The 15,662-nt window shown below is 34.0% G+C and overlaps 1 protein-coding gene across 4 annotated transcripts in view; it reads right to left on the bottom strand.

Moving 5' to 3' along the window:
- TBCD (tubulin folding cofactor D) overlaps window positions 1-15,662 on the bottom strand; it is a 502,517-nt gene that overhangs the window by 466,425 nt on the left and 20,430 nt on the right. For all 4 annotated transcript variants that reach the window (XM_078155768.1, XM_078155769.1, XM_020987528.2 and 1 more), the window contains exons 6-7: window positions 6,015-6,161; window positions 4,090-4,145 (exon numbers count right to left, since the gene is read on the bottom strand). In XM_078155768.1, coding sequence (XP_078011894.1) covers window positions 4,090-4,145; window positions 6,015-6,161 — 203 coding nt within the window. The remainder of the gene's footprint in view (window positions 1-4,089; window positions 4,146-6,014; window positions 6,162-15,662) is intronic.

The following is a 15,662-nucleotide window of genomic DNA, read 5'->3' as shown; positions in this document are numbered from 1 at the left end:
GCCCTTAGTTTCCTCATTTATAAAATGACAAGGCTAGACTAGATGCCTTTAAAGTTCCTTCTAGCCCTCAGTCCATGACACTTGATTAAATTAACTCAGGCAAACACACAGGCACCAAAATTCCTAAGAAAGGTTTTGATCCCAAATTTCATACTGTAAGAGGCACCAAGTCAAAGCAGACTTCAATTTCTGGAATTAAAGAAATCTAGTAAGTATTATTTTTCTTATGAGATCATATGGTGTAATAGAAAAACAGTATGAGATCTGGAGTCAGTATACCTAAGTTCAAATTCTGACTTTAACTTGGGGCAAATATTCTTTGAGACATATTTTCATTATTTGTAAAATGAGAGAGTTGGACCAGATGACCTTTGAGGTCTCTATCAGCTTTAAACTGTGATTTATATATATTTTCCTTAGTCTTCACATCCATTTGCTTAAAGTTCACAGGAATATATATATATATATATATATACGTATATATACATATATATATACGTATATATACGTGTATATATATATATACGTATATATATACATATATATATACGTATATATATATCATCTTTTTTTTTAATCCAAGATCCAAATATAAACTGTGAACTGCTATAATGGACCTCTCAGAATTAAAAAATAAGTCACTTTCGGTATGCATCATACCACATTCTTAGAAAATGCAAGGATACAAAGCATGTACCTGAAAGGTCTGGTCAACTACACAATTGAAATATAATCATTGTGACTCCACAGCAAGAAATCAACACACCCAATATTAAAATATTTTTACTTTCTCTACATGAAGCCTTTTATGATAGCCCAGATGTTAGTACCTTTCCCTCATCAAAAACAAAAACTTATCTTGTTTTTCATATATTTATTTTGTACATAGTTTGCATATATATATATATATATATATATATATATATACACACACATATATATATACACACATATATATATAAATTCACACACACACACATACATTTATATATACTCATACAATTTCTCCCCTGATAAAATGTAAGCTCCTTGAGAGAAGAAACTGTTTCTTTCTATTTTTATCTCCAGCACTTAGCAAAGCACATAATTAAGAGCTTAATACACATTCATTGATAGATTGACGGACTTTATCTTTGTTCTTTGTTCTAATAGGTCAGTATACATACTTATATCCAAACATCATTGGTTTAGAGCTAAAAGGGATCTTCAAGTCCCATTTTACAGATGAGGAAACTGAGGCCTGGCAATATTAAGTGATTTGCCCAATGTCATACTATAAATAGCAAAGCTGGAATTCAAACCCTTATCTTCTGGAATCTATACACAGTTCCTTTTCCACCTCATCATAACACAAGGGTGTGATCAGTTTATCACATCAGTATTAAATTTCAATTTATAGTTCTTAAGCAATGGAATAATATCACTGTGAATTAGTAAAATTAATCTGTAACACTATATCCTTTTTTTTATGTTAAGAAAACAAAAGGATCCTGGAAACAATATAATATCACAAGACACCAAATACTGAATATAGTTGATACAGGGTTCAATACCTACTAGTGCCAGGAAGAAATTTTTTAAATCCTTATACTAGAGATTAAAAAGAAATGACTCTAAGGACTACAGATTTAGCTCTAGAAGGGACTTGAAACATTATCTAGTAAAATTATTTTACTTTACAGATGAGGAAACTAAGACCCAAAAAGGTTAAATGACTTGATCAATACTATGCAGTTAGTATGTAGCAGAGCTGGGATACAGGTCCTTTGGGGCCAATAATGATCATTTGGGAACTCAAATAAGACTCCAGAGAACAAGGAAGTCTGGAACAGTGAAAAAAGCATCAAATCAGAGATCTGGACAGAGTTCTGGAACTGGCTTTGTATAAAATTAATTGTGTAATTCCAGGGACATGAATTGTGTAATTTCAGGGACTTTAACAGGCTTCAGTTTTTTCATGTTGTATATAACTCCACCATAAAATGTAAGCTCATTGGAATCTAGTACTGTTTTGCTTCTGTCTTCATATCCTCCATACCCAGAAGACTAGTACAGTTGGACAATAGTACATAGGAAATAATTCATAAAAGTTTACTGAATTTGTCAAATGTAACATAAAAGGGTTGGGCTAACTTAGGACTTAACAAACTTGCTTTAAAAGCTAGGAGCCAGTATCTTTCAGAGTTCAAGAAAAAAATGAAAGGGAGTAACAAGGGAAAAAAGCTAATCATGCCCAGGCTGTAGAGCACTAATTATCAATCTTTAATCAAATTAGACTAACATAAGAGTTTTTTCAAAGGGTCTTTCTCTGGATAGGCTCCAAATCAAGAGCTAAGGATATCCAACCAGGGTACGTCATATATGGAACCAGCATAAGTTGTGACGACTGGGCTAACTGCCTTTCCTATCCTTCAAATTTGACTCTAGTTCAAAAGCACAATCAAAGCCAAGATAGGTATGTTGGCAGCTAAGAAGTTCAAGAAGTTCCCAAAGTGAACTAAAGTAAATAGTACTATCCTCTGATTTGGCCTTCTTCTTTTCAAGGTAGCTTTGATAGTAAAGCACAAAAATGAAAGGATTAATCAATCAACAAACATCTATTAATTGCCTGCTCTGTACCAGACATGGTACTAGGTACTAGGAGTAAAAAGCCAAAAATGAAACAGTCACTAGGTATATTATATTCAATTCTATAATTCCAGGAGATTATGACAAAAATACTAGGTTAGAAAATTAAATTTCTACTCTCCTACATAACCTGGGTAACCAGCAAGTTGAGCCCTGGATTAGATGATTTTTTTAAAAAACCCATACCAATTCTAAAATCCTGTGATCCTATAATTTATGAAACAGGTTGATACTAATACAATTTACAGATCAAGAAAAATTTGAATTAAATTTTTTAAAACGAAAGTTAAAGATTATTTTACATGTAATTTTAAAAAATAAAAAGAATATTCAAACTCAAAATTTTAAAAATTAAATGTTAAAAATTGTTTTTATATGTAATGGAAAAAATAAGTCTTAAAAATGAAATAAAAGAAACCAAAAAAATGTGAATTAGCAATATATACATACCCTGTCAACAACTACATAAAAATAATGAATAACAGCAACAAAAAGGAGGAAAAAAAAGTTGAGAAAGGGGCATAAGAGCAAAAAGAACATTTCTTTTACCATATCAAGTTTAATATGAACTTTTAACAAACTATAAATAACATTTACCTCTTCATGTTGATTTTTCTATGCATGTAAATTTTAGTTTTTATTCACAATTATTAAGCTTAGAATAATTTTTTATAACTTTAAACAAATAGACACAAATTAGTTGCACACAGAATCACAGGGGGAATTTTCTTTTTTTGTGTCATCACGTGAATGAAAAACTACAGAAATAGCTTTTCACCAACAAGAAAGTCTAGCTGTAAATTTTTTTAAAGTAGTGTATATAGCTACATGTTTTTCCCCACTAGGTGGCACTACTGTATTTCATTATGTATCCCACTCCCTGGCTCATTTTCTACACTGAAGCTGTCATTTGAGGTTTTGTTTTTTGTAAAATGCATTCCCAAATAAAGAAAAGGTAAATTTATTCATAAAGCTGACACAGCCCAGTTCAGACATAGTACTGTTGAGCTTTATGGAGTATAGCCACATAATACCCCATCGTTTTGAAGAATGCTGATGACCAAGTCAGATATTTATTTGATTTGGCAGTTTCAACTAAGAGCACTATGCCAAAAACAACAAATCCTCTGATGAATAAACTACTCTAAAGAGGAGTTCTTCGGGGCTCACTGGTACCTGGTTTAAATTAGTGAGGCTTTACTGTTTGACATAGTACATATATGAAGTAGCATGGAATAGCAGATAGAATACTGAATCTAGGTTCAAATCCTTCCTCTGACATTCGTCCACCAGTAAATCATTTAATTTCTCTAGGTCTCAGAGGACTGTCTAGGACTAGATGGGATACAATCAGTTCTGACAGAGGAAGCTCCTACAGAGAAAAAAAAATTACAGGTTCTTGACATATACTGTATATATATCAACTAACTGAGGATACAGGCAACAGTGAGGCTGACTTACTTGGAAATAAGGACAGCAGCCGCATCTCGAGCCTTATCACTGACAACCAAGTAGGACTAGAAAACGAAAGAAATCTTTTGTCGATAATCATCTGGGCAAAAGATGGAAAAAGCCACACAATACTTATAATAAATGGAAAACAATAAAACACAACTTGACTTTAAACCTTTGAGTCAAAGTATACTTACCAGTCCTTCCAAAGAACTGAGGGCTAAAAGTAGACTTCCAAATTCCAAAAGATGAACAAACTTCTGGTTTGTAACAAATGCTACAGCAAGACTGAGTCTAGTTACCACCCTGTCACCACAGGCCTCTACTTTTAATCACTAAGAAATAGGCAAATACAGGCATAGGTATATAGCTATATAACATAACAGCTAAAAATAGCTACAATTTACATAGAATATTTAATCTCATTTGATCTTTGTAACTCGGTAAGGTAGGTTCTATTTCTCCATATTACAGAGTTAGAAACTGAGACTGAAAAAGGTTAAATGACTTATACAGCATCACACAACTAAGAAGTAGCTAATGCAGGATTCCAACTCAGATCTTCCTAAGTTTAAGTCCCATCTACTTCACCATTACTGATTCCATATCATTAGTCAGTCTCTTCACCTTATTCACTTTAATACCTTTAGCAACTGTTTTCAATTTTTTTACTGTTACAGCAGTTTACTTCTATCAATCTGTGTCAATTATTTATATGTAAGTTATACTTTAAAGTACTTAAGGGGTCTTTCATGAAAAGCTATAATCACATTTTTGGTAGGGCTATAGGAGGACAAGAAAACATTCACTGGATAGTAAAGCTTTGAATTCCTTTAATCATTCTGAAGAGCATATGAAATTATACAGCAAAAGTTAATAAAATGTTACTAAAACACTCGTAGCCTTTGACCTGGAGACTTCACTAATGGATCCAAGGAGGGCGTTGGCAACAAGAAAAAATTCTTATGCAGAAATATTGAGCACAGTATTATTTTTTAATAACAAAAATAGAAAACATTCTAATGTTTGGGAAATGACAGAAGAAACCATCATGTATGAATGTAATTAAATATTACTGCACAATTAAGGAATAACATATAAAGCCATGGAAAAAATTTTTATCAATTCATAGAAACTGAAGAAAGCAGATCTACAAAGAGCAATGTACACATAATAACCAAGCAAATAAACAAAACTGAGGGAAAAAATTTAAGAAACAACAAAACTCTAATCAAAGGTTCGCATTAGTTACCATGTTGTCAAAGTTAAAGGATATACATCTCTTTTCTCTTGTTACCCATCAAAAAATGCTTTTCACTTTTACTTATAGGAAAGTGTTGTTTAGGTGTTTATTAGTAAGTATGTATTGTGTTAAAACCAAATCTGTCAATAAAATTTAAAAAAATTTTTCAAATGATTTCCTTAAGTAGGATCCTTTGTTAAGAATGATCTGAACATTCGGAAGTACAGTTCCAAACTCCTTTTATAAATGCAAATTGTCTGTAACTCATAGAGATGAGGCAGCACTCTCTCTATAGAGTTGCCTGGGGCAACTAAGAGGTTAAATGACTAGTTTAGAGTTGTATGGCTAAATTTAAATTCAGGTCTTCTTGACCCTAAGGCCAGCCCTCTAACCACAATGTCATATTACCCATCTAAATAGTTTAAACATTCCCTCTGAAATAGTTATCACTACTAATTTACTTGGCTAATTGCTCAGATCCTGAGCCTTTAAAGATTAATACAAAGGTATTTTTGTAGCTACTCCAAGAATTGTACAAATAAAATCGCTCTCAATTAAGTTTTCCCTGTACTGAGAACAAAAATAGCTTAAGTATGGAGATAAAGAAATTATACATTGTAGGTTAAAAGAACATAGTATACATTTTAGATCAAAAAAAGGAACCAACAATTATTAAAGATAAAATATTTACTTCTGCTATTTGAAGTATGCGGTCCATTGTAGATGTACGAGCCTCCCCACCTTCAGAGGTGAGATTTCCATCAAGGCGTGAAAGATCAAAAGGAATCAGGCAGGTTACAGAAAGCCACAGCAAAAGCACATATCGGGTTTCCCAAGTCTAAGACAGAATAAAAATGAAGTAAATAAAAGATATGACCATTTACTTAAATAGAAAATAATTTAAAAGTAATTGAAATAAAAAACAAGACCATAGTATTCTTAGTATTATTACCATGCCACCACTGGGATAAATAAAAGAGTACATGAACAGGAGTAATATGAAACAATTCTGAAAAAGTAGATTGGAAATTACCATAAAATTGCTCCAAATCATTAACAGAGAAATGCAAATTATGACAATACTGAGCTTCTACCTAACTAGCAGACTGGCAATGATTCAAAAAAAGGAAAATAATAATTTTTGGAAAGATTTGAGAAAATAGGCAAGTTAATGTATTACTAGAGAAGCATGAATTCTGGAAAACGATCTGGAACTATACCAAAAATCACTAAACTATACAAATCATTTGAACTAGAAATATCACTACTAGGTATAAACTCCCAAAGAGATCAAAGAAAGATGGAAAGTATTCAGCTGCACAAAAATATTCATAATTTCAGCACTTTCTGTTGTAGCAAATAACTAGGAACTAAAGGAGATGTCCATCAATTTAGGAATAGCTGCACTACGGGTTCAGCTATATGAATGTAAAAGAATACTACTGCACTTTTAGAAATTACAAAAGGAACAGACTCAATGAAATCTAGAATGACTGCTATGAACAGATACAATGAAGTGAGCAGAACTAGAAAACTATGTATACAGTGACTACAATATATAAAGAAAAAAAGGCATAAGAATACTGATCAATGCAAATGACTAATCAAAACTCCAGATAACCATAGATAGAAAATGTTTCACATTTCTTGAAAGGGAGGTGATGGTCAAAACATGCAGAATGAGACATTTTTTTTCAGGCATGGCCAATGTAAGGATTTTTACTTAAAATTTACTGATTACAAAAAAGTGACTTTTGAGGGGACTGGAAGAGAAGAAATGAGAATGGGAAGGGGTATAGTAATACTAATGAAAAAAAAAGAATAAAAGCATCAGTAGAACAATAAAAAAAGGCACAGAAGAGAACAGAAGGCAGTTCATAAGGAAACACAAACTCTGGAACCAACATACTGAATTTACTATATATGCACACAAATACATATGTACATGTAAATTATATTGTATTGATAAAAGAGAAAAGGGGGGAGCATATATGGTATAGATTCTTGGCATCATGTGCAATCCTCTTTATCGACTCTTCTTTGTATAAGGAAATGCTCACAAAGTGTCTCATTCTTTCAGATTAAGAATGGTTAGAGAAGGATAAATAAGCTTGAGAAACAGAAAGGCAAATCTATTTAGAGTAGTAACTTGTGATCTTAATGGAAGTTTGATTTTACTCAGGATGTTATCAGGAACTAGAATATGTGTAGGAAGTTATGCAAACTACTTAGAGCTCACTTCGGATATGTTCCCTAATTAATGTGAAACTACAGTCACATCTGAAACCCTGATGAGGAGAATTTGCTATCCAAAATCTTGGAGACTGTTAATGAACTGTTGCTCTGAGTCTAACTCCAGGTATGGTTAACCAGGACTGATTGAGCTACTGACCCATGACGTCAGCAATCTGCACAGAGGTTTGTGAGCTGCACCTATGAGCTTCAAGAGGGTGTTCTCATGGGAAGATCAGGAGAACGACTTTTCTGCATGGCTGAGGTAGGATTCTCTTGACTCAATTTCCCCACTATGACACATGGCAGACTTTAAGCCTGGCTCAATGCAGTTGGTCATTATACATATAACTTCTGCCTGGAATTAACATGAATCTAGAGAAGCATTGTTCCCTTTAGTTACGTCCCTGTTATTTCATGGCAAATTCCTATAAGTTTTGTAAGCATAAATATCGAATCTATTAAAAAAATAGATTGATGCTGGAACATCTAAGGTTATTATAGTAAGATGCAAGTATAAGATTGAGTTATTTGACCTAGAACTTCAGAATTAAGTATTCAGTCTTGACATGTTACTAGTATATTCCTGTATAAGTCAGGATCCTTTAATTTCTCATAGTGGTATGAGGATAATTAGGCCAGGAGATTATAGAACTAGGATATTGTTCTGTTACTTAGTTAATATTTAGTTAATGTTAAAGTTGTAAATTGTCTCAGTTGGATACAATTAATTAATGTTAAAAGAAGAATAGCTTGTGACATATTGTAAATGCCTTGAAAGAAGTATCCATTTTAATTAAGGATTATTTATTTGTACACGACTAGAAGTTGGGATTGTTCTTGGAAGAGCTCAAGAAAGATTTTAAAAGTGAAATAAGAGAGGTAGAAGAAAAACTGGGAAAGGAAATGAGATATGCAAGAGAGAGTCAATATCTTAGAAAAAAAAGAACAGAAACTGACTGTAGAAAACAAGTCCTTAAAAAATACAATTGGCCAAATGGGGAAAAGTACACTGAAGAAATCAACTCCTTAAAAAGCAGAATTAGCCAAACGGAAAAAGGTACAAAAACTCACTGAAGAGAAAAACTCCTTAAAAAGTAAAATGGGCCAAATGGAAAAGAGGTACAAAATCTAGTAGAAGAAAACAATTTGTTAAAAATCAGAATTGGGCAAGTGGAAGCTAATAACACTATGAGATATCAAGAATCAGTCAAACACAAACAAAAGAATGAAAAAATAGAAGAAAACGTAAAATTGGTAACACAACTGACCTGGAAAATAGATCCAGGAGAGACAATTTAAAAATTATTGGTCTAACTGAAAACCACGATGAAAAAAAGAGCCTGAACAGTATCTTTCAAGGAATCATAAAGGAAAACTGCCCTGAGGTCCTAGAACTAGAAGGTAAAACAGTCATGGAAAGAATCCACCGATCACCTCCACCTCCAGAAAGAGATCCCCAATTGAAAACGCCAAGGAATATTGCAGCCAAATTCCAAAATTACCAGATCAATGAGAAAATACTGTAAGCAGCCAGAAAGAAACACTTCAAATATCATGCAACCACAGTCAGGATTAAGCAGGACTTTCCAGCTTCCACATTAAAAGATAACAGGGCATGGAATACAATATTCCTAAGACAAAGGAGCTTGGATTACAACAAAGGATCAAACTACCCAGCAAAACCGAGCATAATCTTTCAGAGGAGGAGATGGACATTCATGAAATAGGGGATTTCCAAACCTTCCTGATGAAAAGATCAAAGCTCAACAAAAAATTTGGTCTTCAAATACAAGATTCAAGAAACGCATAAAAAAGTAAACAGAAAAGAGAAAAAAAAACATGCTATTAATAAAGACAAACTGTTCACGTTCCTACAAAGGAAGATGACACTTGTAACTATTGAGAACTGTATTGTTACTACATTTAAAAGGGGTATACATAGACAGAAGGTGTGGGTATAAGTTGACTTTGATATGGGGATAAAAAATCTAATTACGTGGTAAAAAGGAATGGTTCTGGGAAAAAATGAAAGGAAGAGGCAGATGGGTATATTATATCACCAGAAGAGGCACAAAGACATATTACAGTAGAGGGAAAGAAGAGAGGGAGATGAGCATTGTTTGAAACTTACTCTCATCAGATTTGGCTCAAAGAGGGAATAACATAATCAGTTAGGTATAGAAATCTAACTTACCCTATAGGAAGTAGGAGGGGAAAGGAAAAAGAAAAGGGAAGGGTTGGATAGAAGGGAGGGAAGAAGTAGGAAGGGTAAAGGGGAAAAAAAGGGAGAGGCTGATAAAAGGGAGGGCAGATTGGGGGAGCCAGTGGTCTAAAGCAAAACTGTAGTGAGGAGAGACAGGGAGAAAGGAGAAAAGTATAAAGGGGGAAGGAGGAAGGAGAGAATAGGATGGAGAGAAAGATACAAATAGTAATCATAACTTTGAATGTAAAAGGGATGAACTCTCCCATAAAACTGAAGCAGACAGCAGAGTGAATTAAGAGCCATAATCCTGGATATGTTGTTTAAAAACCTGGAAAGATTTGCAGGAACTCATGCTGAGTGAAATGAGCAGAACCAGGAGAACACCACACACAGTAACAGCCACACTGTGTGTTGACTAACTTTGATAGATTTAGTTCTTCTCAGCAATGCAAGGATCTTAGACAACTCCAAAAGACTCTTGATGGAAACTACTATCCACATCCAGAGAAAGAACTGTGGAATCTGAATGCAGATGGAAGACTACTATTTGCTCTCCTTTTCTTTTGTTGTTTTGTTTTGTTTCTTCTTTCTGGTGGTTCATCCCATTAGTTCTTTTTTTTTTTAATCCCATTAGTTCTAATTCTTCTTCGCATTATGACTAATGTGAAAATGTTTAATATGAATGTATAAGTAGAGCCTATATCATACTGCATGCCATCTTGGGAAGGGGGGAGAAGAAAGAGGGACAGAATATTTAAAATTCAAAATCTTATGTAAGTGAATGTTAGGGAAAAAAATTAATTAATGATTTAAAAAAGAGACTGTTAGTCCAGGATAAGAGCATAATGAAGAGCAGTGCTTGTGTTTAAGTAGAGAAACAGAAGTATATATAAGCAATGTCATGTAGGTAGTCAGAAAGACCTGACAATTAAGAAAATATAAAGAGTGAGGGAATTACTTAACCAAAAACCATTTATTAAGTGATTACTTTGTACCAGAGATTGCTACGTGCTGGGCATGCTAAGGAAAAGCAAATACAGCATTTTCCCTCACAGCACTGGAGTTTATTGAGGAGGGAAGCTACAAGACTTGTACGTTAGGAAAATCACTGTGTGGAGGATGAACCGGAAGGAAGAGAGACTTGAGAGATAGAAACCAATCAATGAGTTACTGTGACAGTCTAGACAAGAAGTGATAAGAGTCTGGGGGGCAGCTAGGTGGTGCAGTGGATAGAGCACCGGCCCTGAATTCAGGAGTACCTGACTTCAAATCCAGCCTCAGACACATAACACTTACTAGCTGTGTGACCCTGGGCAAGTCACTTAACCCCACTGCCAAGCAGCAAAAAAAAAAAGAAGTGATAAGAGTCTGAACTAGAACTGTTTTGTGAGTAGAGAGAACAAAGGGCTATAAAATAGTGCATACCCTTTGACCCAGCAATACTACTTCTAGGTCTACATCCCAAAGAGATCATAAAAATGGGAAAAGGACTCACATGTACAAAAATATTTATAGCAGCTCTTTTTGTGGTGGCAAAGAATTGGAAATTGAGGAGATTCCCATCAATTGGGGAATGGCTGAACAAGTGGTATATGAATGTAATGGAATACTATTGTGCTATAAGAAATGATGAGCAGGCGGACTTCAGAAAAACCTGGAAAGACTTGTATGGACTGATGCTGAGTGAAGTGAGCATGCTGTCTGGAGGAGGGCGGAAGGGAAGGAAGGGGAGAAAATTTAAAACTCGAAGTCTTATAAAGTGAATATTGAAAACTAAAAATAAACAAATTTTTTAAAAAGGCCATCCGGGTTCAGATTCTTTAAGAGTCTAATCAGGGGCTCAGATTCTTAAAATCTGGCCAATGGCTGAGAGTTATTCTCACCCACCTGTCAATATGAGTGTCACAAATGTTTAGATTCCTTAAGAGTCTGGCTAATATGGAGGATCTTTAATTAACCTTGTCTTTGGCTAAAAGAAGACTTGAGTCTAATTCATTTAGGCAGGACCCACATGTCTCTATTTCAGGGTCCTAGCACCCCTAAACTTCAACATATGGTTCCCTGAACCTCAACAGTAGAATATGTATTTGGTATGCTAATATACTGATCTAAAGTATGGATTTGAAATCAGAGGATGTAGGTTTGAATATTGATTCTGTTACCTTACTACCTGTGAGACCTTGGACAAGTCACTTGGACTTCCTTGGGCTTCAATTTCCTCATTTGTAAAATGAAAGGCAAGTTAGGCAGTCTGTAAGGGGCTCTTCCAACTCTAGTTCGTATAATACTAAAAGTTTTATTTTTTTCTTTCAACTAATTCAGAAGAAAAGGTAAATAATTCTTATTCTTTGGGCACTATAGCTAGCTGAATGATTTAGATGTCTGCTTAAGCCTTCATTATTTTTCTTCCTAAGCTGCTTGAGAAGTACCATATCATTTATCTTTGTTATCTTTTCCTCCATGAAATACAGTGCCTTTCTCATAGGGGCAATACATTGAGAAATGTTTCTTTGAATCTTTGTTAATTGGTAAGTCTATGATCCCTTTTAAATTCTATAATGGAGTAGAAAAATATACTGTGAAATGCCAATCTATATCACTTAAAGCTGATATGTAAATATGCTTTTTCATTTTATCTTGTGAATTTTATGTATGATGAGTGATTGATATATACTAATAATGGTTGATATGTACTAATTTTTTTGATTCTATATTCTTGGCATTTTAATTCAAATGGGTATGTCATTGAATCTCTCTGAAATTTCTCCAGCTATAAAATAACAGGATAGGACAAAGAATCACTAAAATTCCTTTTCAGCTGATGATTGTTGACTGAGTACCTTGACCGAGCTTCACTCATATATAACTAGTCAGGGTCCAAAATTTGACTGAATTCTGTTTTTTACTATTAGGCAGGACCAGAGATCTTCCCTGCTTCTCCTTACCCTTCACATTGGTGACCAGGTTAAGATGAACGACCCTTCAGAGATCCACTTAGGAGAAGATTATATGCTTAACATTAGGTTGAAACTTGTGTCAAAGCTGACTTAACTGATGATTAGAGTGAGGATCTCAGCCTAGGACTTCATCAGTTCCTACCTCTGACCATCAGGAAGGACCAGGAATTGGGACACTAATTCACTGCTGGTGGAATTGTGAATGAATCTAAGCATTTTGGAGAGCAATCTGAAATTCTGCCCAAAGAGTTATTAAACTACTAAAACCCTTTGACCCACCATGGTTTATTTCCAAAGATAATTAGGGGAAAAGAAAAAGACAGATGTTCTAAAATGTTTATAGCAGCTCCCTTTGTGGTGGCAAAGAACAGGAATTGCAGGGATGCCCATCAATTGGGAAATGGCTGAACAGGCTGTGGTACATAATTATGATGGAATGCTACTGTGCTATAAGAAATGATGAGCTCAATAATTTTAGAAAAACATGGAAAGACTTGCATGAAATAAGGAAAAGCAAAGTGAGCAGAACCAAGAGAATATTGTATACACTAACAAAAATATTGTTTTAAGAACAACTTCTGGCAAATAAGTTACTTCAACTATTAGAAACACCCAAATCAACTATAAAGGACATATGAAGACACAATCTGCATCTAGAGAAAGAACTGATAGATAGAAGTATGTATAGAATAATTTTACATATATGCCTATTTGTATCTAATGGTAGCCATCTCTGGGGCAGTGGGTGGAGGGAAAGGAAGAAAAAAAGAAATTTAAGTGATAATTGCATATTTGAAGGGAATAATAAGTTGGGCATAGTAGATTTGCATTTTCATGTGCAAGCATCTTTTTTTATTGTACTATATTATGGAAATGCTTGTTTTATTCCACAAACTAAAAATAAAACAAAAAAAGAAAAAAATCATCTATCTGATGAGGGGTGAAGTAAAATCTCTGTTGATGAAATGAGCAGTTACAGGTTACTGAATTACTGAAGTAATTCTATACATCATTAATTTAAATACTTTGATAGATATCTTAAAATTTTTTATTTTTAATTTATAAAATAAAACATGCATTTCCATAACATAGCTGAACAAAAAAAAAGATGACACATGAAACTGCATATCTATTATGTACAACTTGCTATTTCTTTTAAATATACAATAAAGTCATCACGTAAATTTTTTAAAAAAAGAAAAACAATTATTAGAGAAGTCATTAAAGGAAAAAGGTATAGGATAGCCTTAAAATATGGAAGGGACAAACAAAGGGACAAAAAAATGCACGTTTGTAGGCAGATTTAAATGGGACTTGTTCAGGCAGTTAGAGTGCCACAGATGTTAAATGCTAAGAACTCCATTTCAATACAAAGCAAACATATAATCAAATTATTCTGTTACAGAAAGTAACTTACATGAAAAGCGACCAAGGAAAAAATCTGTTAAGTAGAACTGTTTTTTGGAGGGAGTATATAACTGTATAAATAAAGTATTGTTTCTTTGTTTACTCCCTGACTAATGGAAATACCTTAGGTAGGAAATACCTTTTTAATGACGTTTGCTAGTTAATATACAGGAATATTTTTTTCTATTAGTTGAAACAGTGCCATTTCCCCTCCTATTTCCTACCACTACCCTCCTCAATAATTATCATAATTATAGTAATAATAATAATAATATTTAGCATTTATATAGAACTCTAAAGTTTGCAAAGTGCTTTACAAATATCTCATTTTATCCTGACAACCACCCTGGGGAGGTATGCACTATTATCATCTCCATTTTACAGATGAGGAAACTAAAGCAGACAGAGGTTAAGCGACTTATCCAGGAAATAACTAAGGTTAAGATTTTAATTTAGGTTTTACTGACTCCAAGGATCCAGCCCTCTAACCACTGCAAAACATACCTGCCTTCTTCATCTTCACCCCAACTTTCAATAACATCTCCACCACCCTTACCCTTAATCCTCTTTCCACTCTCTTGGTTCCTTAATGATCCCCTAACGTTGATTGCTAACCATCCTCAGCCACCATCAATCCAAAAGGGGTAAAGTCATCCTAAAATTGATGACCCTGCCCAATCTAGTGGACAGGAGCAAGAAGGATATTTATTTCACACTCTCAATTACAAAAGAAACCCATTTGTATTGATAATACCAGAAATTTTTATAATGGGAATAAGTCCCTGGACAGGGAAGACACCTTTATATTCTGCCACTAATTGTGTGACGTTAGGGAAGTTACAGGTCTTTTCTAAGTCTTAATTTCCTCATTGGTAAAATAAGGGAATTAAGACTAAACGGCCTCAAAGCTCTCTGATGCTGAAAATCTATGTTTTTGATTTTGTAAAACTGATAATCCAATAGCTTCTATCCTCTAGAGAGAGTTATAGTGTTGTTTGTTGTTGTTCAGTCGTTTCAGTCATGTCCTACTATTGGTGACCCCATTTTCTTGGCAAAGACACTGGAATGGTTTACCCTTTCCTTCTCCAACTCATTTTATTTACAGATGAGAAAACTGAGGCAAACATGGTTAAGTGACTTGCTCAGGTCACACAGCTAGTGAGTATCTAAATCCGAATTTGAATTCGGGTCTTCCTGACTCCAGGCGACTACTTTATCCACTGCACCACCCAGCTGCCCCACTAGAAAACAAGGGTTCAACAATTTCAAGCGAAAACAACAAAAACTAATTTTATAGAAATAAAGTCCAAAAAAACAAGCCAAATATAATCTGCTGCCATTTGCTTAAAAAAAAATAGGTATTAACTTCAAAATAAGTATGATACATGATAGTATCAGCTAATGTCAAAATCCCAAGGACAAAATCACACTGGCTGAGGGAAAATACTAACTAGGAAGGCCTCAGTAATCACAGCTATCCCTGTTCTGATCTCTCTTTCTGATTCAGATTCCTAAACTGGCAGAACTAAATAGACAG

Source organism: Phascolarctos cinereus, unplaced genomic scaffold (genome assembly GCF_003287225.1).
Source record: "Phascolarctos cinereus isolate Bilbo 61053 unplaced genomic scaffold, phaCin_HiC Scaffold_5;HRSCAF=322, whole genome shotgun sequence".
NCBI classification, from domain to species: Eukaryota; Metazoa; Chordata; class Mammalia; order Diprotodontia; family Phascolarctidae; genus Phascolarctos; species Phascolarctos cinereus.
The sequence above is the reverse complement of the archived record's forward strand: the minus strand, read 5'-3'. Positions and strand labels throughout refer to the sequence as shown.